Here is a 23959-nt window from a genome sequence, read left to right as displayed (position 1 = left end):
TTGACAGCGGTGTTGATCAATACCAATTATTGTGCATTATTGTGTCACAGCCTGCTGATGCTTCTGGATTTGAAACTTACTTTCTACTCGGTTTTGGAAACACACAGCCAGGAGACAAAGCCAAAGAAACGGCACAGAGGCGGCGTGGTGGGCGCCGGATAATAACACCCTGGAGGTTGTGTACAGAAGTGATTGGGCGCTCATGAAGAACTGCCTCGTGTCCCGTTGCTGTTGCCTCTGGGTGGAATCACTGTGCACCACGTTATGGTTTGTTTCAGGGGGCTTTTCGACCGGCAGACTCGGCGTGCAATTATAACGCAGCGTGATCTGCGGCGCTCTCCGGCTTTTTCTTTTTCTCGCCCACACAATAATAAGCAGGCGTCGAGCCGGCTGTCCTGGGGTGACATTCACAGGTACAACGCACCTTTTGAATAGAGTGATCCACAAACTGCCTTTAGATTACATCTAAGAGGGCTGTTATGTGGTTTAAAGCTTCCCCCATCTGATAACCTTCATGTTTCATTTAACCCGTTCTGGATGTTTATTATGTAGATCTTAATATCAATGGGAGACGGCTGTTTCAAACAGTCCGTCTGTGCAATGATCACGTTGTATTTGAACACGCAAACACTGAGGACTCATTTTAACAGCTCCTCCACGCGCAGTATGGTCCACGCGTAAAAGCAGAACGCCATCTGCAGAACTATTGGCTGCGCTCTGGCGTGCAGACGTGAATGCATTTGTTACTTTAGTGCAAATGGATCAACAGTTTGAGCTTCAGACTCAAATGTAAATGCGATCCGCCTTGGCGAGCGGATTCTCAGAGAGAGAGTAGACTGTGTTTCTGCTCCGACCTCCCAGAGGGACGACACAGCTGAGGAGCAGAGCCCGTCCACATGGATCCACACGGGTCTGCTTTCACTCACAGACGCAACCGGTAGCTTCAGAGGAGTAACAGTGTGCGATGTCGCAATGAGTCATTTGAATCTGAACAGAGACGAGACCTCTCACGCGCACAAAAAGGGCCCTGAGCTGAGCTGACCGTCCATCTGTTGCAGGCCTCTGCTCACTGCGGCTCCCCAACCGCATCCATCTGTTGCTCCTTGCTGTCCTATTTCCGCCGATTGCCACCCGGCGTGCACGCCGACGGATCTGAGGCCTCGGCTCCAATGTGTTCATTTGTCGAGGGTTTGCTGGCAGCAGGCACTTTCTTAGCAGATTGGAATTGTGCGTCTGTTGCTACCACAAGCGCTACAAAGGGAACATTGGAATGAGTCGGAGCCACGACGAACGGTTACCTGCAATCGCTGAAATATAACAAATAAAACTGTCTTTTCTCTTTTTTCCCCCGTACACGTGTTGGTGAACCTCCTGCAGACGCCCTCTTCACTCACAACCCTTTCCGTTGCATGTGAATCCAAGCCTTTCTTTACCTGTGTCGCCGTCCCCCTGCTTCTCCCGGACATCACGCTCCTCTCCCTGTCCCTGTAGGCTCCGGCTGCCAGACCAGGACCCTGGACAGCGGCATCGGCACCTTCCCGCTCCCCGATTCCGTCACCAGGGCCGGCGGTCGCCACGTCCCCAAATCAGAGTCCAGCCCGGACGTGGCGACCGCCGGCTCCTCCGATCCGCACCGGGAGCCTTCCTCTTCTCCCCCGGACCCCTCGCGACCCGACGTGACAGTGCCTTCCCTCCCAAAAACCTACCCGCATGCCCCTACCGGCATGGGTCACTCCCTGTCCAATCCCAGCGTGACCCGCAACGCACGGGACGCCCAGAGCCGCCTGCCCAAATTGGCTTCTCCAGGTACGTCGAGAACGTTAATAAAACCGGGAAGTTAGCTGGTAAACTTTGCATTTAATGCTAAAATCATCGTCCTCAGCCAGTCGCTGTTTGATCTTTGATAAAGGGAATGTAATGCGCTGTTTGTAAAAGCAATTAACGATGATGCAGCAGGAGATCTTAAATGTCATTTCCCTCCAGACAAGGCGCCAGACAGGAGGAAGTCGTCAGCTTTGTCCGACACTCATTAAAACGCAGAACCGCGTTTGCTCAGCTAACGTCAACCCTGACGTCTGCTAACAGACGGGCCGCACGCCGCAGAGCGGCCCCCGGTGCGAAGGTGGCGCGTAGGATGGTGCTCATAAGCCACAATAACAACCAGGACTTTATCCTGCGTCTCCCTGTCGTGTCCCCCCCCCCCCCCCGCGGTGCGAGTCAATTAAAACGGGCCCTGTGCATCCTTGTCGCGCGTTTGGGCCTTCAGTCCTTTCTATCATCACCAGAGGCGTCGGTCCCAGTCTGCGTCCTAATAAGACGGGGGGGGGGACTTTTATGTTACTGATGCAGAATCTTTCACGCGGCGATGATGGCCAAAAGCGGGCTGTTATGGTAATGAAGCTCAATGTTAAAAGGGACGGTTGAATTGGCGGCGGTCCCAGACAGCAGTAGGCGGCGTGATAATCAGACGCTGCCTGTGCCGCTGAAAGCTGTTAGATCTGACCTGCCAGGAGTCATGGCGGGGGACAGTGGCGGGCTGGACAGCATTAATGTTTGATGGCCCCGGTTATTGTGCAGCTCATTCGATATGTGCAGGCGAAGTGTTGTGTGTGCAGTAGCAGGCGTTGCTTTGCAGGAATTCAAATGATGTTTTCCCTCTTCTCTCCGTCTTGTTTGCAGCGCATTATTAAGTGGTCATAACAGAGAATGCCAAACCCATGACTCCTTTCTCTTTGGCCTCTTTGGAATCACAGATTCAATCCAAACCAAGAGGTTGAGTCTCTGCTCTCCACGCAGCGACTCGATCTCCAGCGGGGACAAAGAGACAGAGAGGACGATGACAGCCCGGGATCATGAAACGTCCCGTGTACGTCGCTTACGTCGTGATGTGCAACAATCTGATCAGTATACATGTGTTCACCATTGTTTGACAGCTTTTATGGCGTTTTCTTTTTTCTTTTTTACCATAAACAGGAAAGAGACCCGCAAGTGGCCACATACTCGGGGAGCAGCAGCGACACAGAGACCGAACCCGAAGGACCCGGAGGCCGTCCACCGAGGAGCCCGATCGACCGACTGAAGAAGCGCGACTCTGCAGGTCTGCCCGAGTCCTTTAAACCGCCAAAACCATTCCGGCCGTTCCTCCACTCATTTCCGGCGCTTTATGCTCCGAACCCTCACAGCGGAGCAGAACGAGGAGACCCTGACCAGAAGCAGCGTGGAGAAGTCCTTGTCCATCATGGACTACTACCAGCACGAGATGTTTTCTCCTGTGGAGAAGGACAGCCGGCGGATCTCCCAGTACAACCTGTTGCACAAGGAGCGCTCGCCGGACGGGAGAGCGGGCGACCGACTCAGTGTGAGTGTTTAGGACGACGCTTTACAGGTTTACAGCCCGACATCGATATGAGAAGAAGCTTTTATTCAACACCAGCTGCTCACGTTGGTGTTTTGACTGATTCTCACAGGTTATTTTGACCATCTGACTGGGTTCTTCTCGAGTGAATCAGTATGTTATGAAGAGGATGAATGTGTGGAAGAGTTAGAAAAAAACGCAGCTTCCCTTTACTTCAAACCCAAAGGTTTTCTTTGCTGATTTTGGAAGAAAAAAAGCGGCCTAATTGCTTTCGATCACCTTGCCCTCTTGTGTCGGCGGGTATTTGCTTATTAGTATTTAACGAAGCCAAATGACAAATGAGGTTCAGAGACCATGAAATGGCCTCCAGCGTGCCCGCCGGTGTGGGACAGCTAAACTTTCCTCTCACACTGCTGCTGCGCCAACAGGACACAAAAATCTATACCCTGAAAAAAGGATCCAAATAAATCCAAGTTAAAAAAAAAAAGTGTGTACGAGCGGGAGAGAAAAAGCTGAATTAATTCTCTGTGGTTCTTTATTCTCGTGTCCTTGCCTCTACGGCCCGACCCCTCTAGAGACCTCCAATCAGGTGTTAGACAGCCTCGCTTGAATACGCAAAGTTATGAGCTTCCGCCCTGGGCCTCCATTGATTCGGGGTCAAAGGTCACTGCGGTGTCACTCAACACGTTTGTCCTTTGCAAAGTGACTCTAATGCAGAAGTGCGTTGAGCTTCTCTCTGGTGGCATTCAGGGGGGGGGGACCCTTCTTCCTTCGCTGTGAAGCGATGACGCCGTTTAGCCAACATTATATCATCTGCATGTCACAACCTTGACTTGGGGCGGCGGCGGCGGCAGGGGGGGGGGGGCAGTTTGGGGATGTTTGGTGGCTGGAAGCGAGGCGGAGCCCGGTGATTTAAGCGCCGTTAATAACCTTTCACAAACACTCAGGAGAGTGATGCGGAGCTCAGCGGCTCCCATCGGAGGCCTCACAGCCAGCGTCGGCCTCCCATTCATCATCCTGACAGCACCTGACAGCCCCCCCCCAACGCAAACCTCCCCCCGGCCCCCCCCCACTCCTATCGTCCCAGCCCTCAGAGTCTCCCTGTCACCCATGTGTCTTTTCTCGTCTCTCTTCCTTATTCCTGTCCCTCCCGTAGACGTCTCTTCATCGGTTTTTCATTTTTCCCGCCTGCGTCCTTTCGTCTGCGTTAAGCAGAAGGAAAGTTGCGTTGAGAGCTGGGGGAGGTTCCCCGTGGTCATGTGATCGGCATGCACAGCATCAGGGGCATTTCAGCCGAGATGCAATTTGAACTGGAAACCCAAAACTATATCAGTGCACAGACAAAGGCCAGCAGCTTCTGAAAATATAACATATATATTTCTGAACAGATTGGTAGCGTTGCTACTGTGACATCAACCCAGAAATACGATGCCAGCGATCAAACCATTTGCAGAATGAGGGTGGGGAAGATAATAACATCTTGCATTTCAAAGTGAATTCAGAATCCTTCTCGGTCTGCACGATAGGATGGAATTACATTCATTTTAGGTCACAATTCTAGCAACAACAACAACAACTATTACAAATGGAACTTCTTTCTCCTGACTTTGGATTTGTCACCTTGGAAGAAAAACACCAATATTTAAAAATATAGTTGTGAAATAGGATTCTAGTAATCTGGGCAGCGTTCCACTGCTGTGCTTAATTAAGGATCAACCTCCACACCTGCAAAGACCTATTCAATATTTTACACCATGTCACCTTTGTGCACAATCTCTCTTTTGATTCGGCCCTCTTTACAAATTTATTGTGCTCGTGCCTGCAGGGAAAGGTCACCTCGGCGAACATTAGGGGGCTTCGGTTGGGATTTTAAAAAGGGAAGGTCCATTCTGCATGAAAGTAGTATGAGATGAGTAGGTGTTTTTCCACAGTTAACTTTGGGATTCAACCTGTGAAGTTTGAGGGGAGGGTAAATTATGCAAACTGGCATTGTTATTTCATTCACTTCTATTACGTTTTCCATCAAAAATATATTTTCTTTTTCTCTGAGCCTCAATAAAGCAGAATCCTGTGAATTTATTAGACATTATATGAAAGGGTCGTCCTTCCTTGGACGATGCTTCTCATACTAATGAATCCTGCTGCTTTAATCTCTCTCCCCCCCCCCCCCCCCCCCCTCGCTGAATGGTTTACACCTGGACTGGCAGGTGAATGCAATTAACCGGCTGGTGGGAGAAGAAACCAAGCGGGCTGCAGCCCCTGGAGGAACATCTCTCCACCTGCATGAACCTTGTCAGAGAGCATTAAGGGCAAAGCAGGGAAGCTGCAGGTGAAGGACCAGAATCACACAGCACGGCCTTTGGGACGAACAAAGCCGGACAGCAAAGACCACGGATTCATAACGACAGTCAACAGGCCTCATGTCAGACAGTTCACTTAAGCTGCAGGAAAACCCAAAGTTGGAGCTGTTTGAAATGGATTTATTTATTTTGTATGATCATTTTTTGGTTGGTAAGGACCATAAAACAGCGCATGGACATTAAATGAGTTAGAAATAGAAATAAATCGTTGGCAGTAGCTGTTACAGTCAGACAAGAGCACATTATTTCTCTCCTGAGCAAATGAGAGAAAAGATTCCTTCTGTTGACAACGACGTGTCACTCATGACTCCGGTAACTTGTCAGATGGAAGAACGCCTGCAGGTGCCATTACAACAAGCCTCTACCGCTTCGATTCCCCGCGGATGGGGTTTGTGAGGCGGCGGTTCTGGGTTCAGGTCTGGAGGGAGTTGCACCTCGCAGCAACATTCTAAGTGGTCGGGGCCCGGAGGCCCCCGAGGTTTCCTCTGGCTCTTCCTCTGTGTTCTCAGAGCTGCCAGAATACCTGTGCAGATAACTGCTGTCGCTTCTGCACAAAGACGCTGCCACTCAGAGAGCCTCGTGCTCAGCCTCTGAGGACGGATGTCGATGCTGATCGCTTCAGTAACGAGCTCCCGGAGGGGGGAGTTGGGGGGGTCTTCGGGGCTTACGCTATCAGGAAGAATACTCAAATAGCTGCTCCATCACAAACAACACCTGAATATCCTCATCCGTGTGCCAATCCGTCGTCCGGGGACTCACGGCGCCAAAAGGAGCAGATGGGTCACACTGTTGCCTTAAAGGCCACGAGACACCAACCCAGTGATGACAATCGCATTCCGCTATTTTAATTCCTTAACTGTTGGCTGGTGAAGTCCCCCTAATCAAAAGGCTGCTCGTGCAGACAGCCCACAGCATAAATAAACCGACGCTGTGCTCTTTATTGACGTGCGCTTCTCCCTTTCTCTGCAGAAGGAGGTTGCCATGGAGAACGCGCCCGTCAGCGCCCAGGCGAGCTCCCTCCACTTCTCCCTGGAGTCCCTGAACGAGCGGGATCACACAGGGCCGGGCAGGGCGGACGGGCCCCCCCCCTCCTCCTCCTCCTCCTCCAGCTTCTCGGGCAAGCCGGCGGCCGATCCCGCGGGCTCCCTCAGCGACTCGCTGTACGACAGCTTCTCCTCCTGCACCAGCCAGGGCTCCAACGAGGCGTAGGTGGCGGCCCGGAGAGGTCGGACCGGCGCGTTGGACACGTCGGGGGGGTTGGGAGGGTGCGGGGGTCTCGGGGCCACTTGCTCGTCTCCTGGATGATTCTCATCTCATCCTTCAGAAATACCCTGTTTGTTTGTTTTTTGAGCATTATCGTTTGCGTCCGCAAGTCCAAACGACTGGCGGCCGCTGTTTGGATCCGGACCACAGCGCGAAGCACTTAGTGGAGGACGGCGACACCGGGGCTTGTGATGGTCCCGCTCAGGCTGAGCTGGACTTTGTCCCTTTTGGAAGTCTTTCTCCTCGTCGTCACAAACGCGACGATTTGTAAGGAGTGTGCGGTGAAGGACGCGCGGGCCCACCGGCGCCTTCGGGGGCGGCGCCGGTGGGCGACTCGGCTGATTGCCGCTGATTTGCATTCCTGTCTGAGAGAAGCTTGAAACCCACAGGGCCGTTTTATGTTTTGCTGCTAAGAACGTCGCCCAAATATTGCCAATGATTGAATGACCACCCACAATAATCCACCTGCTTCATCAATGTCTACTTCTCTTTTTCAAGCCACTTTTTTTTTTTACAAATCACATGATTCCAATTTGCTTTTATTTCTGTTACTTTGCATCCTTTCAAAGGATGTTGTCTTTGTGTGTTACTTTAGGAAACTATGCAGCCGCAAACAAAAAACGACCCTTTTCAAATGACTTAAACAATCACTGTTGATCTGAGGAAACTGATTCCGTAGCAGCAGGGATTCAGCTGAAGAAATGCTCCCATGTGGTACGTGAAGTAGCGCGAGGATCCTTCCCCGCGGGACTGGTACCCGGTGTCGTTGTTGGTAGCTCAGGGAACATGCTGGACTAGATGTACTAGATCACTTTGGGTTTCTCAGTCTCTTCACATCGGAACTCTCCAAACCTCAGTTTTCCTTTTTTTCCCTTTCGTAGTTGTATATTATGTTGTGAATATATATATATATATAAATATATATGAAGCTAATATCAGAATGGGCATTGCTGATTGACGTATGCAAATGAGAAAACACCAACAACAATAACAGATGTAAATTGTTTGCCAATCGTTCATTTATGTAAATTGTTTGAAATAGCATGTATCTTTTCATTATATAGAATTCTTTGGAGGTTGTTGTTTTGAAGCTAAATCTTTATTTTGATCAATAAGAGCTATTACTAAGACATATTTGAACCTTTTAGGTGAAGTAATGCCAAATTTCTACTGGAATTTGACCAGCTGGTGCTAATCAACAGTGTGTGTTTCAATTTTTCTATGAAATTGTTAATATTGTATGAAGAGGACTTGTGTATTTTTCTAGGTGTCCAGTATTTATACCCACATTTTGTACTGTCAGACTGTAGTGTGATTGTCATGCTCCACCTCTCTCCTTAAATGTTCCTGGTTCCTTTGTAAAGAGAAATGGTTACCAGCAGTGTTACTTTGGTAATTATTATTAATGTTATTATTATTATTATTACTGTGTGCAATTCTGTCTGTTACGCCAGGCATAATGCTATATTTTATGTAACTATTTCCTAAATAAATAAGATAAATTTCCTATTTCAAAGAGAGCTGAAGCCGTGTGTAAAAGCTTTCATCCCAAGGGCATCTGGTGCTTTACCTGCGCCTCGCAATCTGTCAGCGGAGCTGCAGCTCGGTACCGCGCAGGGATTTATAACCATTATTGTCCCTTGATGGGTAATTATGTGCGTGTAGGTAAACGCAATTAGTTTATGAACGCGTGGATGACTTCTCCTTCCCTCAATCAGACGGTAGCGGGCCCAATATGTTGTATTGATCATAGACTATTCAAAGTAAACCGCAGAATGTGATTGGAAGCCAGGTTTCTATCTATTATATGGTGTTAATTAAAAAGGAGCAGACAGAAGAGTTAATACAATGATACAACACATGGACTTTAGTCAGAAATGACAAACATTAGTATAGAAATCAGTGACAGTTGGTGGAATTTCTTTGTGGTAGAGCGAGCGAATCAGTTTCAGTAAACATCCCGGTATGATTCAATGCAAACAAGGTATCGAACACGCATTACTACTGTGCAGGTCATTTTTATATATATATATTTGTTGGGGAAACACCCAATCAGTGTGCTCATAAGCCCCACAAACCTTCCGACAATTACTTATTTTGGATAAAATGTTCCTGTTTTCATCCACGTAATCGTTGTGTTTCTTCGCCCCAATCCTGTGTCCGCCGTGCAGCTGCGTAGCGATGTTAGCTTTCCCCAATGAGGCGAGCTCGATGCAGTCATCCGTGTGTGCGCGGTGTTCTCAAACTTTTTTTTGGCCGACAGGTCCTTCATGTCCCCTACTCACAAATCTCTCCACGCTGGATTCTGTCCCTGTTGATTTAAAAAGCAAGCATGGGAAGCTAAACACAGCGTTAGCACGTAGCTAACTAGCCAGCTAAATCTCCCATCTCTTTTAGGCCGCTGATTAGCTAAATGATATGTCGCTCATTTAAATCTTTAATCAGTGATTGGCTAAACTGCTTCTTAGACCCGCCTCTTTTGGGCCTGGCCCGAGCCCACCTGAGACATGCAGACATTGGAGAGGACGTGCAGAAAAAGCATATATTTTGCGCGGATATCTTGTTTTACAAACATTACTGGGTATATTCCATGTTTCCATAGACAATTTGTAAAATGTATTATTAATATATATCATTTTTTCTGTGGCTCAAGGTGGGACCAGGCCCCATGGCCCTCTAGGGGCCACTGATAGAAATGTAAAGCGTCACGCAATGGAAAATACTAAAACTCATTCAATTGAAAACAAGAAATACTACAAGTAAAAACAACAGTAAATGGGTATAATAGTTGCTACAAGATAAGAGAGATGCTATATGTCAACTACCATTTGTAAACAAGTACAATCTAAAATGACAGTCTGAAAATAATTAAAGATGATTTAAAGGTCACTCAAAGAATTCACTTATTCAAAGGGAATTTAAAGGAATGGAGGCACACAGAAGCTCTAATAAATCTCATGGCAAACATTCATATTGAACGGAAGGCAGGATATGAATCAGTGAACTTTCCTCCATCTCCATCAAATAAAAATAATTCAAATGTCACAAAAGCAGAAAATGCCAAATATCTGTCATATCTATTGTCGCCATCTCTCGTCGTGAACGCATGAAGACAACAACAACGACGCAAAAGCGACCTCCGAGCCCCCGTCACGTGGTGCGCTCGGTGACTCCTGCGCTTTGGATTTGTCTCCAGTTGCGCCGCAGAAGAGACTCCGCTCACTTGGCCGAGCTTTCGCTCTCACCTCCGCCTGCCGAGAGGATGTCCGGGTTCCTCCCCCGGTGGTTGACCCTGCACGCGCCCGTCTGAACAACTTCGTCCCGGGTCTGATGTGTCCCCTCGGAGCGTCTTCTGCGAGAGAATGCGTCTTCTCGTTTTGGTGACTTTATTTGGAGTCCTTCTCGACGCAGGTAGGTTCAAGTGCGCTCGTTGTCTCGAGTTTGGAGATGCGCGCGTTCGGCTAAAACAACGGTGCGCTGGGTTGGCTTCGTTTACGTCCACATGCGTGCGCAACAGAGGGTCACCGGCGATGTTAAAAGAAATATCTTATTTAATGCGTCTAATGCGTCCTAACGCACACCCATTTCACCTCACGACACACTGTATCCAAGTGCCTCGGAGCTGATGTCTCGCGTGAAGACTGTGCGTAAAATCCGCCATCCAGATCTGCGCAGTACACAAATATTCACTTTTTTTGTCTTTATATACTTTTAAGATAACTTGAGGAATCGAAGTCAGAGACAATAAATAACAATCATGTTGCTGGTGCAGACTTGATGCCGGACTCCCGTGCGCGCTTGTGGCACGGAGGGGGGGAAAGATAGGATCATATGTTTAATCAAATATCTGCCTCAAACCCGCTTATTTCAATCGGGCTGTTAATGCAGAAAGAGAGATTATTGAATGCAAGTGTTATCATATATTTATATTTATCGTCACAGAGATAAAACATCTCTTTTACCAGAGAGACCTGAGGATCTGTTCCTGTCTGATGCTATTGTATTGTTTGGTTGTGCCTGTGGTTAAACCGGTTCCATTTAATGGAATTAGGATGACAAGATATCGTTTTCACACATTTTGTATGAAGGTGTAAATTGTGTTTTTTTCTGTTTGGGGATAAACACATTTCCGAAGCAATTTTCTGATCCAACTGATAAGATCCGCTCGGCCGCTGCTCCAGTATGACTGATACTTCCCAAAAATAAGTTCCAAGTTCTCCTCTCGGTGATGGATGGAGCTTTCACACACTTGCTTGCTTTGAAATAATTAGGCGGTGGCTGAGATGTCACATGTGGACCTTTATCGGACGCGTCTGATGCTGCTGTTGCAGTTGAGATTAATGTTTGGTGCCGTTTCCATGATTACACCAGCATATATTAGAGCCGCTAGAGCCTCTGTGGGGTATTTAGGAAACAAAGGGCAGGCGTGTTTACTGGACTTTGAGTTTTTTAATCAAACGCATCCGTATGGTGCTGGTATCTTTTGGAAATATTAATTCAACGTGCTGTACCGATTAATACTGACTGATGGGATTAACTGCAATATAGAGAACCTTTCATTCAGCTCCTTGTGTGAAACAAACAGAGGTTTTAATCAAATGAATGGCTTTTCCATGATGCTACGAGTTATCAGTGAGAATGTGTCCCGCATATTGCAGAGGGGCGCTGCACAGCACGCACATTGTCTGCAGAAACAGGACCCTAAGCCCACGGACATCGCGCTGTCTCCATCTCGGGAGCCACAGCTGCATTTCTACAGACATGTTTGGCAATTCCGAGAGTAGGAAAGTCAGAATAATGACGAGGTTTCATGCAGTAAGGGCAGCCCATCCAGGGAGAGACGTTAGGAGAAGATGTGGTAGCAGTCAGCCGCTCACAGTTTAACTACCTTAGGGGTGGCAGTTCACACACTCTTCACACTTGCATTGTAAATGGAGCTTTATCGCCTATAGAAATCAATTGTTTGAAAGGGAAGTTAAAGCAATCCCGTTGTGCCCCCCTCCCACATTTTTAAAAAGCTTTATTTCACTTCAAGGTATAAACCTATAGTCTCTCTGTTGACGCTCATGAAAAAGGCATCATAAAAGGCCGAAAAGCACCAAAGATTAGACATGTTGAATGACTCGCTCGTGCGCTTTTGGCCCTGCACCTCCTGCACCTCCTGCACCTCCTGCACCTCCTGCTGCCGGGTGTGATGTCAAGAAAAAACCGAGAAGATGACATTGCACTCTCGTGGAGCGCCATTCGTCTTCTTTGGTGTCACACAGAGGCCTCTGCAAAACAAGCTGAATCCATAACAAATCTCTGAAAATATAAAAGAGAACGAAGCCTAGAAGTTTGGACAAACAAAATGTAAAGAGTCTGAATATGAATCTGCTCACGTCCCAAAGTGTCAGCGTTTAATTGAAGCACAGCAGATGCAGATGAAACCAAGATGGGACGGCTCCATTGTCTGAATATGTTGCGCTCTCTCAGGCGATGCCCTTCAGATCCAGTGCTACCAGTGCGAGGAGACGAAGCACAATGACTGCTCCACGCCGGAGTACATCGTCAACTGCACCGTCAACGTGCAGGACATGTGCCAGAAGGAGGTGCTGGTCAAATCGGACGGTAAGTGACGCGTGCATATATGATTTATGTATTTTCTATTCTTTAAAACACAGAACAGCTGTTCCACCTGGGAGGATTCCATTTGAGTCCTCGGCCGTTCAGATGAGCGCGAGGCCACGTCGTCCGGTAGCAAAGCGCATGGACGCCGACGGAGGAGACGCGGTCATTAACGAGGTCGTCTGGAAATCACGATGCCGCGATGTGACATTCATTAAAAGGCAAACAGCCGATGAAATCATCTGTGAAGTTTGCACCTGTTGGCATTTCAAAAAAAAAAAAACCCTCACCTTTAAATCCTGACATTCGCGGCAGAGGCGGAGTAGGTCACAACAAACGCAGAGTTCCCTTCAGGGTCGTGGATGCTGTTGTCTTGTTGTTGTGATGCTTTGCTCGGCCTCAAAGAGGGAGAGAGTCGTGCGTATTAACGCAAGGACACCAGCATCAGCCTGCGCGTAGTAGCACATGAGGTTCCCGTGACGATCTGAACACAAAGATACGCAGGGTCGTTTTCACTGCCATGCTCACATCGCATCGTCCTGGAGAACACCCGCTCCCCTGGAGCCCTTCTGTTCGGCTCGTCCGTCAGAGAGGAAGGGCCTTTCCTTCAGCTGCCCCCGACACCGTGTCAGGGAAAATAAAACGCTTCAGCCGCTGAGGCGCAAACTTAATGGTTGCGGGGATTTGGAGAGCGGCGTCCTTTTTAGCCTTCCAAAAAACAGAAAAACTTGTTTATCTGCTCTGAGTCATGGTCCTTCGCGTACTGCACTCAAGGTAGTGAGTAGTTTGCATGTATGAACGCGGTTCGCGTGTCGTGTTATATAAAGCAGCCTGTGGAGAATCCTCCTTCAGCACCGCGGACAGCGGCGGGGAGCCGTCATCGCCTGGTGTCCGGAGTCTCCATCAGTCACACGGGACCAATGAGGCCGACAGATACTCAGATACCCGCCGAACTTTGGTCCTCGTGTGTGGAAGCTGTGCACGTGCTCCCGTATAATGGCACCATCACAGATCGAAGGCATCCAAACTCGATTTAATCCAAAGTTGTTTTTTTTCCTTCTCAATTTACAGCAAACACCAGATAACACAATGAGAACGTTCCTCAAGCGATAATGCACCGTGGCTTCTACACATCCCCAATAACACCGGCATTAGTGCTGCTAGGTGGAGAACGCTGGCTTTAAGGGAGTCGCTGGCTCCCGAGTGCAATAATAAAGTTACAGCCGCACAGAATATGAGTTTTTCGTCTTCATGACAGTATACAAATAGCTCGGACATGTACAACGCTGACAAACACGAGTTAATAAGAGCAGACGGGAAGTCAATAGCTCCATAGGCCTCCAGTGCAATAAAATGCAGCAGCAACCCACCAGGCTCCTATGTGTGTTATAGGCCTGTAATTACAGCAGGGGGAAATGAAGGACCCCTCTGTAAAGTAAAGGTTGTATTTCGCTCCCGTGCCGGATGACCGCCCCCCCCTAACGGTGCGGCCCGACGGGTCACACTGAAGCCTTCTCTGTCTGCTCTCCAACAGGGACGCATTATCGGAAGTCCTGCGCCTCCTCCGGAGCCTGCCTCATCGCCTCCTCGGGCTACCAGCAGTTCTGCACCGGCAGGCTCAACTCGGTCTGCATCTCCTGCTGCAACAGCCCGCTGTGCAACGGGCCCCGGAGGAAGCGGCCTGCCCCCTCGGCGGGGACGTCCCAGCGGCCTCTCCTCTTCCTCCCCGCCTCCCTGCTGATGCTCCTGTGTGTGACGTAGACTGAGCATCAAAAATACCCCCCCCCATCCTCTCCTCTATTGATTGATGATACGATCAATACTACTACCACGTCTTAATGTATGAGTATGTATGAGGCTACAGCCAGTGGCTGGTTTGTTTAGCTTAGCTTAGCACAAAACAGTAAGAAACCGTCTGGATGCAACAAAATCTCTATTTGACTTCATGGTTATTTCCACATTAGGAACACAGACAGAACCAGGCGGTTTCCGTCTTCGTGCTAACGCGCTAAGCTAACGGGACCGATGCGTGAGCAGAGTAAACGTACGTTAGAGAACAATCCATTAAGGGAAGTCCTACGCTCATCTTTTATGAACATTTTTCGTGAGATTAATTCTGGCTTTATTGAGCGCGGGGAATCATTTATTGCTGTTGTTACACACAAAAAAGGACCCGTTGAGGCACTTTCCCCTCCTTGGCTTTTTGTGACCAACCTGCTCTGATGTTATTTTCGGGTACTGCTACAAGTTGCTGTAATGAAATCTCTAAGCTTTTACTTTGTGGGCTTTCGTTAGTGAATGGTTTGACTTGCGTCTTGTTAATGCTGCTCAGAGTCCACAGGTTCTACTGATTATTCAACTAAAGGCTTCATGTGTTGTGATGCAAAAGGCCTCTTTGATTAAGGCGAATGTGAATTTGGAGGCTTCTGAGCGCTTGTTATCGGGGGATATTAATAATTCGATATGTGCACATTTTCCACTGCCACGGAGTATTGATTGCCATTTTGCTTCTTGGGATATGAAAGACGCTGAGATGGATTAGGAAAGACTATTTGTGTTATTGCTTTTTAATCCTCCCTCATAAAGTTGATTCTGTCTCACAGCTGATTACATGTATTAATTAATATTCCATGTCTTACTTTGTGAAATGAGATGTTGAACTGTCTTAGCGCTAAACTTGGAGATATTGTGTAAATCTTATAGACAAGTTATAAGCACAAATAAATTCTCACTAGAGAAATGCTTGAGGCTGAAGTCAGCAAGTCTTCAGATCATTTTCCTTTGGAAATAATAACTATGTACATATGATCAAATCATAGTAACGCGTGTATCAGTATTCTATCGTCTCAAAACTGGTTTATATTTCCACCCAAGTTAATCATTTTTTATTTGGCTCCTATCATTCCATCGTCTTCTTCTTCAATCTGTCCAATGGTCGAATGCCAAGAGGGACTTTTGTAAATTGATAAATATGATTTCAGAGCTTCATTCGACTGAAACAAAGACCAGATCTTCCGATATAAACGTTCGTGGCAGTTTGGTCCGACTGGTCTTCTGTGAAGAGTAACGCTGTATTCTGCTGGTTTGTGATGTAAATAAATGCTGCAGAAACAACTCACCTGTCGAGTTTTTGGTCGGCGTGACAACCGTCAGTAGCACGAGCCCAATCCGTCATATTGGACTTTTATTAGTCTCAGGAGGTCATGTAGTAGTGACTCACATTGAAACACAAGTAGCAGGACAATTTGTGAGCTTTCCACACAACCGACGTCACATTTCTACTCAATCTGCTGATTGGTTGTGAAGAGACTTCCAGGTCATTCCAGCAGTTAACTTGAGTGAATTAATCAAGAGTATCCCGATGAAATGTCTCTGTAATTAGTACCAATTCAGGTCCTCTTGAGGGAACCAACTCATGTTCTCTTCGTCTTAAAGGAAAGGAAGAAATAGAAACTGTGAAATCTCCAAAATAGTCCCAGAAAAATCGACATGTGCTTAAATCACAGCAAACGTGATTTGACGAACTCGGCTAAAAGGAACAAGTCGTGGCACTGAGACACTGAGACATCGTCCACATCCGACATCAGGATTCATCTCAGATATGACGCATCAGAGTTGGTTTTGCAGGGAGAGGGTGACTTTATTTGACTCTCTGGGGAATGAAAGTCAGCCACATTGGGGGTCGCTGGCAGGCTGGTGTATCTTCGACCTTCCCACAGCCCCGGTCGAGGACGCCGATTGTTCATTTTGCTGCATTTCAGCGCGCTACATCACGACTCACCTATTGATTATCTTGTGCAACCTCGGTGGTTTTCCCAAATAAGCATGGCCCGTGCGAGAGGCTTCGATCGCAGGTTCTCTCTGTGCACGCCCCAGTCTACCTGTTTGCATTCTCAATCCCCGGAGCTCTGTGATCCGCCTGCACTGAAACAGATAAAAGCCTCATGTGAAACCGATGATTAAGGTTTTGTCAGAAGGAAGGGGGGGGGGGGGGGGTGAATACAGATCAGGCACAATCCTCCTCTGTATCACACTCCCCTTCGAGTAAATTTGGGTCATTCTGTAAAGACGAGATGTGAGAGACGTGCAGAGGCCTCAGCTGTGCATTGTGATGTCAAACCGTACAAGACTGCAATATTCCTCCCAGTGTCTGCAAAGATCAACCTGTGAGTGCCATGATGGTGTTCGGGTGTCAGGGATTCCCCTAAAGACGCAGCAGGGGCTTTTTTTTAAGAACTCCATAAAAGCAGCAGCTCCCACTGGATGAATCCCGCTGCACACCTTAGAATGTCCTGCACAGTTTACGGTTTAAACTTTACCGTCCTTTAGCAGCAACGGCATTGTGCAGTGTGAGGGCGCGCCGGTACGACAGAGCATCATTAAGGCTGAGCACAGAGGAGGAGGAGGAGGAGGATGGAGTCAGGACTGACGATCACAAAGTGTCGACTGCAGCTCTCCAAGGATTAAGAAACAGCAAAAACAGGAGATTATTAAAAATAATAAGGGCCACCTCTGCCTTCTCTGCTCTAATGACGGGTGTGCAACTGCGGCCGCATTAGGGCTGCGGCAGTGGAAATACTTCAGCTGATGAGGGACCTCAACCCTGACACTTTGTTTGCTGCGTATTGGAAAGGTATGTGGGGGGGGGGGCACTGGACTAACAGATCATAAACCTCCACAGACTCAATTATCCCCAGTTCAGGAGTATAAATACCCTGCATTGCATCTGGTCTAATCTCATTCATTTCCATGTCATCATCGTGTGGCTCATTTTGCTATTGAACCATTAAACGAATCCTGCCATTAAATGTGATGACTCAGCATTCAACGAGAAGCTACCTCGCCCGTCTTCAACCCCAAACCACTTTAGTGCTGCGACACAAACCTTATTCCAGTAAGTAGCGGCGATAGAAAGAAAAGCGGCACACGTTTAAGAGGGGAAAGGAATCGGCGGCTGTGGGGAAAGTTAAAAAAGCATCAGACTCGCGTTGACCACATTCCACGTGTGCAGGAAACAGCAGAGTAAAAGAGAAGTTGCTCTTAAGAGCCGCTTCGTCCCAGTAGGGATGTTTGACGGGCTGCAGGGAGGAGGGTTGAGGCGGCCTCATGCACCCTCTTTTCTTTGGTTTGAGAGTAAACTAGAGCACTGGTGCCCTCTAGTATTCGGAGCAGTGACACGCACGCGCAGAACGGTTGCAGAAGCTGGCGGCTGATTGCATCACGACAGAAGAAGAGACAGTTTCCCGGCACTTGGTGCAACCGTTCCTGAACTCGAACTGGTTTAATTGTCTTCTCATAAATAAAGTGTATTCATGCAGCGACTCATCAAAAGGTGTGAATAGGGCCGGTCGTCTTTACAACCATATTAAAATGGCGGGTTGCTCATTGTAGGCGAAAATAAAGACTCCCCTTACCATTGGTCTCACTAAGAGGAAGGTCCTTCTTCGATAGCGTGATATTTCGACAATCCTGAAAGCAAATTGTTCCCTCGACAGTTGTCGATGGAGATTTTTCCATCAAGCGGCTCCACGGCGAAGGACTGTTTCTATCAGCAGCAGCGCCGAGGGCGGTGGGGGAATAGTCTCTTATGTGAGTGATGACTCCATCTGAAGACAAAGGGCCAATGTTCTCAGGCCCTGGGATTGCCCTTAATGCGGTAAGGCGCAGCGAAGCCACAATTGAGCCCGTAAAGCTCCTTCTTGCTCATCTGTCATCTCTATCAGCAACCCTCCATGGGGGGTCGAGGACCCTTTCATCAGGCTGGCGACTTGAATCACTGATATCATCTGGTGGAGTCAGCGAGGCGAGATAAGGTTGGTTCCTGGTTTTTGTTCAATGGAAAACCAACGTAAAGAAACTTGCAAAATGTAACATTTTGATACTCTTATCTGATTATTTAATGATTTATGTTCCTCATATTAGCATGTAGCTTATAGCACATTGAACAGTATAAAATAAACGTTGTATTCTTCCAAACTTTGAGTCTTCTTAAAACACGATAATAGATCAGAAATGTAGGACTAGCGACTAACCATTGTAGCTGTTATTTAACCGATACATATTTTCTTATACACTTGACATTTCTACATTTATTAAAAAACAACAAAACACCTCATTTGAATCAACATCTGGCTGCAGTGACAGTCTCCGTCCACTGGGCGTCGGTATTGCGCTTTCCAAGCTGCTGACTCCGCACTCGAAGAAATTTCACCCAAACCCGGAAGCGTTCCCCGATCGGCCGTGACTGCTTTTCATTGAGGCTGCTGCGATTTCATTCCGATAGCGTTAAAGATATCCGTTGGTGTCGCAAGCCTCGGAGATTTGCTCGCCAACAGATTAAAAGGAGAGCAAGGCGATGGCTGGTCGGCTACCGGCTTGCGTTGTTGACTGCGGCACGGGGTGAGTGACAACAATGCGATGCTAGCTAGCGTTAGCCTCGAAAGCTGCTGGCTGTCAAACTTCCAGCTAACGCCCCGTCTGGCTGATTAGCCCGAACGATGCTAACGTCACTTAGCCACATCTGCGCGTATTTTTGTTCGCGTTTTGCCTTTTAAAAGCCGACTTAAAGCTGCGCATTAGCACTCTAAAGTGACCGGCGTCTTTATTTAGTGTGCTACTCCCGTCGGCATCCGTTTTATTATTGCGATTAGCCGCTGCTAGCTACCGAGGCTAATGCTACTTCCTGGACAATCCTCATTGCAGAATGAATAACACCCAGATTATTTGGGGTGTTGCTCAACGGCGAACCTGTCATTAGCTTCCAGCAAACACTTGGTCCAGGAGGAGGCCGCTGTAACTCTTGTTCTTGTTCCCTTTTAGGTACACAAAGCTCGGTTATGCAGGAAACACAGAACCACAGTTCATCATACCATCATGTAAGTGAATGAAAACAAAAGCCAACTTGGTTCCATCAAATTATGACTGACATCCTTTAGTGTGTTATAACAATTGTGCATTTCAATCACATTAATATATATATTTACATTGTTAACCGCATTGCTTCATATATTGTATTGCAGTAGTTACAGAATGAGGAATCTTCCTTTATAATTTGCAGCTCGGCGACATTGTGTTCAGCCACGTTGTTGATTAGTTTTCATGGTTTCTCTGAAAAGAAAAGAAAAGCAAGTTGTTTCATTGCTCATGGTGTTAATAAGACGTCCTTATTCAGGTGTCTGTCGGTTTTTAATATTACATCCTCATGTATCCTTTCATCATCTCCAGGTATCGCAATCAAAGAATCCGCCAAGGTGGGAGACCAGGCCCAGCGCAGGATGATGAAGGGTGTTGATGACCTGGATTTCTTCATCGGTGACGAAGCCATCGACAAACCATCATATGCAACAAAGGTAGACGGCAGCGTTTCACCAGCGAGCGGGGACCTCATGGTTAATTTAACACACTGACATTGTCCTTCTTCATCTGCAGTGGCCCATCCGTCACGGAATAGTGGAGGACTGGGACCTGATGGAGAGATTCATGGAGCAGATCATCTTCAAGTATCTGCGGGCAGAACCTGAAGACCATTACTTTCTTTTGGTAAGAGTTGCAAGCATCTATTCATTTATTTGTGTTGAAGTTTCTCTTTGATGATGTCGTGTAGTCAAATATGCGCACGTGTGTGTGTGTGTGTGTGTGTGTCTCTTCCCCACCAGACGGAGCCTCCCCTCAACACACCAGAAAACCGAGAGTACACCGCGGAGATCATGTTCGAGTCCTTCAATGTCCCGGGTCTCTACATCGCTGTTCAGGTACCTTCCTCAAACTATGTACCTGCTGCTGCTGCACGCGCAGATTTCCCCCTGGGGATGAATAGAGGATGCATTCATCTGACGGCAGTAGGAAAGACTTTTGGGTTCTATTTGAAACCAGCCTAGAGATCCAGGAATAGAACTAGATTGTCTGCGTTTCGATGAGGAAATGATCCTTCTCACTTCCTCTTTCTAGGTGTCACAGTGTGTGAATGCTGTCATTCAATATTTATAACCGCGTCATTTTTCCAGTGACATAATAAGCTGTGCACGACCTCCCCCCTGCTCTTCACAACAGTGTCCTTGTAACCGTTTTGTCTCCCTGCTTCAGGCTGTCCTGGCGCTGGCTGCCTCCTGGACATCCAGACAGGTGGGCGAGCGGACGCTGACGGGCACCGTGATCGACAGCGGGGACGGAGTCACGCACGTCATCCCGGTGGTGAGTGTCGGCTGGTCGGGATGATTTCGCCGCCCCTCCGTTCTCGGCCCTTAACTGCGTGTGTGTGTGTGTGTGTGTGTTCCAGGCGGAAGGCTACGTCATCGGCAGCTGCATCAAGCACATCCCCATCGCCGGTCGGGACATCACGTACTTCACCCAGCAGCTGCTGAGGGAGCGAGAGGTGGGGATCCCCCCGGAGCAGTCCCTGGAGACGGCCAAAGCCGTCAAGGTAAGTGCTGGAGTGCTCCTTTACACATTATCTACACCATCGGGTGAACATCTCACCTTGCAAAGTGCAAGTGACACTCCTGCCCAATCTGAAAGAGTCCCTGTGTATTCACACCAAGGCTGTTTCTCTACTGAAAGCTGCAATAAACCGGTTCAATAACAGGAAGCGATGCTCCCGTCAGGTGACGGTGGTGGTTATGCGCTTCTCCGTCTGGCCACCAGAGGGCAGCGCAGCTACAGAAACTACGGCATCACTCGCTGCAGTCTTAAATAGATGGTTTCACCTACTTTGTGTGATCCATTTGGCTTTGTCCCTTCTTTAGGAGCGGTACAGCTACGTCTGCCCGGACCTGGTGAAGGAGTTCAACAAGTACGACACAGACGGCTCCAAGTGGATCAAGCAGTACACGGGCATCAACTCCATCTCCAAGAAGGAGTTCACCATCGATGTCGGCTACGAGCGCTTCCTGGGGCCCGAGATCTTCTTCCACCCGGAGGTATCATCTACGTTTAATAACAAAAGATCGCTCGCCGAGAAGCCTCCACTTTCATCTCTTTGTTAAGAGCTTTTAAAGCAAAGCCAACATTGTTGGCTGGCGGGTGGAAATGTTGCATATTCTATTACAAAGATGTCACCCAGCTGAGCGCACAATCCCATTTCTGCTCTTTTTGTCGCGTCCAGTTTGCCAACCCGGACTTCACCCAGCCCATCTCCGAGGTGGTGGACGAAGTCATCCAGAACTGTCCCATCGACACCAGGCGTCCGCTCTACAAGGTAGAGAAACCCCCCCCCCGTCCCCCTCCGCTCACCCTGCCACCCGCTCCCCCCCCTTCACCTCCCCTTTGTCTCGCAGAACATCGTGCTCTCCGGGGGCTCCACCATGTTCAGGGACTTTGGCCGGCGGATGCAGAGGGACCTCAAGAGGACCGTGGACGCGCGGCTGAAAATGAGCGAAGAGCTGAGCGGCGGCAAGCTGAAGGTGAGATTAGTCGGCATCAAATGTGGGTCCCCCCCCCCCCCCCTTTTAAACGGCAGTGTGTTTGTAGAGTGAGCCGGCAGCAGAGGGGACAGGAAGTGGCGCTTGTGTCTCAGTATTGATTTGTTCCCGCAGCCAAAGCCCATCGATGTGCAAGTCATCACTCATCACATGCAGAGGTACGCCGTCTGGTTCGGAGGATCAATGCTGGCGTCCACTGTGAGTATGGTAGCACTACTTTCTGCCCCCCCCCCCCCCCCACTGCTGTATATGTTAAGTATATCGTTTTGACACTAACGGGACCTTTTCCCTCCGGCAGCCTGAGTTTTACCAAGTGTGCCACACCAAGAAGGACTACGAGGAGATCGGGCCCAGCATCTGCCGCCACAACCCCGTGTTCGGAGTCATGTCTTAGGGGAGGGGGAGGGAGGGGGGGGGGGGGGGGCGCATGTGCGTCCACCGGAGGCCGAGGGTTCGAGGAAGACGAGGAGCAGCACCTCACACGCTGTGGATGTCCCATGAGCCTTTGCACGAATGCTCCGACAGACCCGTTCATTCGGACAAAGCGACATTGGACCAAACAAACAGCGGAAATGTCCTCACAAAGAGGTGGCTCAGCCCAAAGGAAGCTCACAAAGTGTTTACTGCGAGTAGATTAATAATAGTTGATACATCTTTAATTTTCTGTGTGCCTCGTATATGTACTTCTAATATCCTCACAGGGTTACAATATGTAATTAATCAACATGAGTCCTGTATAGATGCATCTCTGTGTATATGGGTTGGGTTCTTGCTAAATGTTGTTGGCTGTTCCGAGGAGCAGGAAGTGCTTTGCTAGTGAATAAAACACCTCTTTGCTCATCAAATGGGTGAAAAGAAAAAGAAATCAATCCGCAGACCAACTGATCGTTCCTTATTTTCTACTTTTTGTGTCTCTTTTTCTGAACTTGTGTCTGGAAGAACTATAATAATAAGTTCACATGATGAAAACAAGTCCGGCGTTTAAAACTCATTATTTTCCCGCCACATTTTACTACATCACCATTTCACGACATCACCGCCGCCCTTTTTCCATTTGCAACAATCAAATCTGTCCCCCCCCCGTCGTGTTAATATATGAACTTGCAGTTTGGATGACTGTTGTCGGCCTGTTCTCGGTTCCACTGGCAATAAATGACCAGGAGAAACGAGCGGCGGTGTGATTTGAGTGTTTGAAGCTGCTATTTGGGTCGTCCCGCAGAGCGCCGACGCAGCGAGCGGGCCCGCCTGGTATCCACCTATCGGGGGGGGGGGGGGGGGGGTTATTTCATTAATGCACATGGTCAGAAGGTCGTTGAGCCCCTCCCCCCCATGGCCACGGCCTTAACATAGCTGCTGTTTAGGGGCGGGCCCTTCTGCTTTGTGGGGGTGATGACTGACGAGATGGACAGGTGTTCTGATCGGACTAACCGCTACCAGCTGAGGCGTCAGGTGACGCAGAACAGGTGTGTGTGAGAGGAGCCATCATTCATTTATCAGAAGAGGGTTTCGGATACAAAATAAATGAATAAAAAACCAATATTGGGATCATCATGAATGTTCTCATATAATGGTGAAGAAAGTGTAGAATTATATTGTGAAGTGATTCCAGTATTTTCTAAGCGTTATCAGAAACATCCCACATTGCCCCCCCCCCCCCCCCCGGGACCCTCCTGTTTAAATTAAACATGATTTTAAACATGACCCGGGGCGTCATTATACGACGAGCCGACGTAAATCAGCTCCTTCCCGGGAGCCACTGGTGGTCAATCTGCCACCTCCTCTTCTTGGTCCGAGGGAATCGACGGGTCACGGGAAAGAGTCGTGGTCACGTGTGAACCGGAGGACGTCCCGATGAGTTGCGTGCCGTGGAGCCGAAATAATGGAAACGAGGAGACTCGCCTCGGGAGGCCGAGAATGATCCTCCAGCCCAGAGTTGAGATTCACCCCAAATATCTTCA

The 23959-nt window shown here is 48.4% G+C and overlaps 3 protein-coding genes across 13 annotated transcripts in view; all 3 read left to right on the top strand.

Moving 5' to 3' along the window:
- Nucleotides 1–8494, top strand: part of LOC120819826 (nck-associated protein 5-like) — an 81358-nt gene extending 72864 nt beyond the window's left edge. For 10 of the 11 annotated variants that reach the window (XM_078102385.1, XM_078102381.1, XM_040177558.2 and 7 more), the window contains 5 exons: nt 1492–1806; nt 2754–2866; nt 2974–3097; nt 3183–3358; nt 6685–8494. In XM_078102385.1, coding sequence (XP_077958511.1) covers nt 1492–1806; nt 2754–2866; nt 2974–3097; nt 3183–3358; nt 6685–6924 — 968 coding nt within the window. In that variant the 3' untranslated portion in view covers nt 6925–8494. Of the gene's footprint in view, nt 1–1377; nt 1807–2753; nt 2867–2973; nt 3098–3182; nt 3359–6684 lie in introns of those variants that run through there. The other variant, XM_078102386.1, reaches the window with a different exon arrangement.
- Nucleotides 8495–10150: 1656 nt separating this feature from the next.
- Nucleotides 10151–15699, top strand: LOC120819827 (ly6/PLAUR domain-containing protein 1). Its single transcript, XM_040177572.2, has 3 exons — nt 10151–10389; nt 12454–12588; nt 14120–15699. The coding sequence occupies exons 1-3, from the start codon at nt 10341–10343 to the stop codon at nt 14344–14346; spliced, it is 411 nt and encodes a 136-aa protein (XP_040033506.2). The 5' UTR covers nt 10151–10340; the 3' UTR covers nt 14347–15699.
- A 2927-nt stretch (nt 15700–18626) lies between these two features.
- LOC120825440 (actin-related protein 3) lies at nt 18627–22870 on the top strand. The gene is made up of 12 exons (XM_040187053.2): nt 18627–18984; nt 19405–19460; nt 19810–19934; nt 20014–20124; nt 20241–20336; nt 20668–20775; nt 20861–21004; nt 21327–21500; nt 21686–21778; nt 21858–21983; nt 22116–22199; nt 22300–22870. The coding sequence occupies exons 1-12, from the start codon at nt 18941–18943 to the stop codon at nt 22393–22395; spliced, it is 1257 nt and encodes a 418-aa protein (XP_040042987.1). The 5' UTR covers nt 18627–18940; the 3' UTR covers nt 22396–22870.
- Nucleotides 22871–23959: the final 1089 nt, after the last annotated feature.

This window comes from Gasterosteus aculeatus, chromosome 1, assembly GCF_964276395.1.
Source record: "Gasterosteus aculeatus chromosome 1, fGasAcu3.hap1.1, whole genome shotgun sequence".
Lineage (NCBI taxonomy): Eukaryota > Metazoa > Chordata > Actinopteri > Perciformes > Gasterosteidae > Gasterosteus > Gasterosteus aculeatus.
The sequence above is the reverse complement of the archived record's forward strand: the minus strand, read 5'-3'. Positions and strand labels throughout refer to the sequence as shown.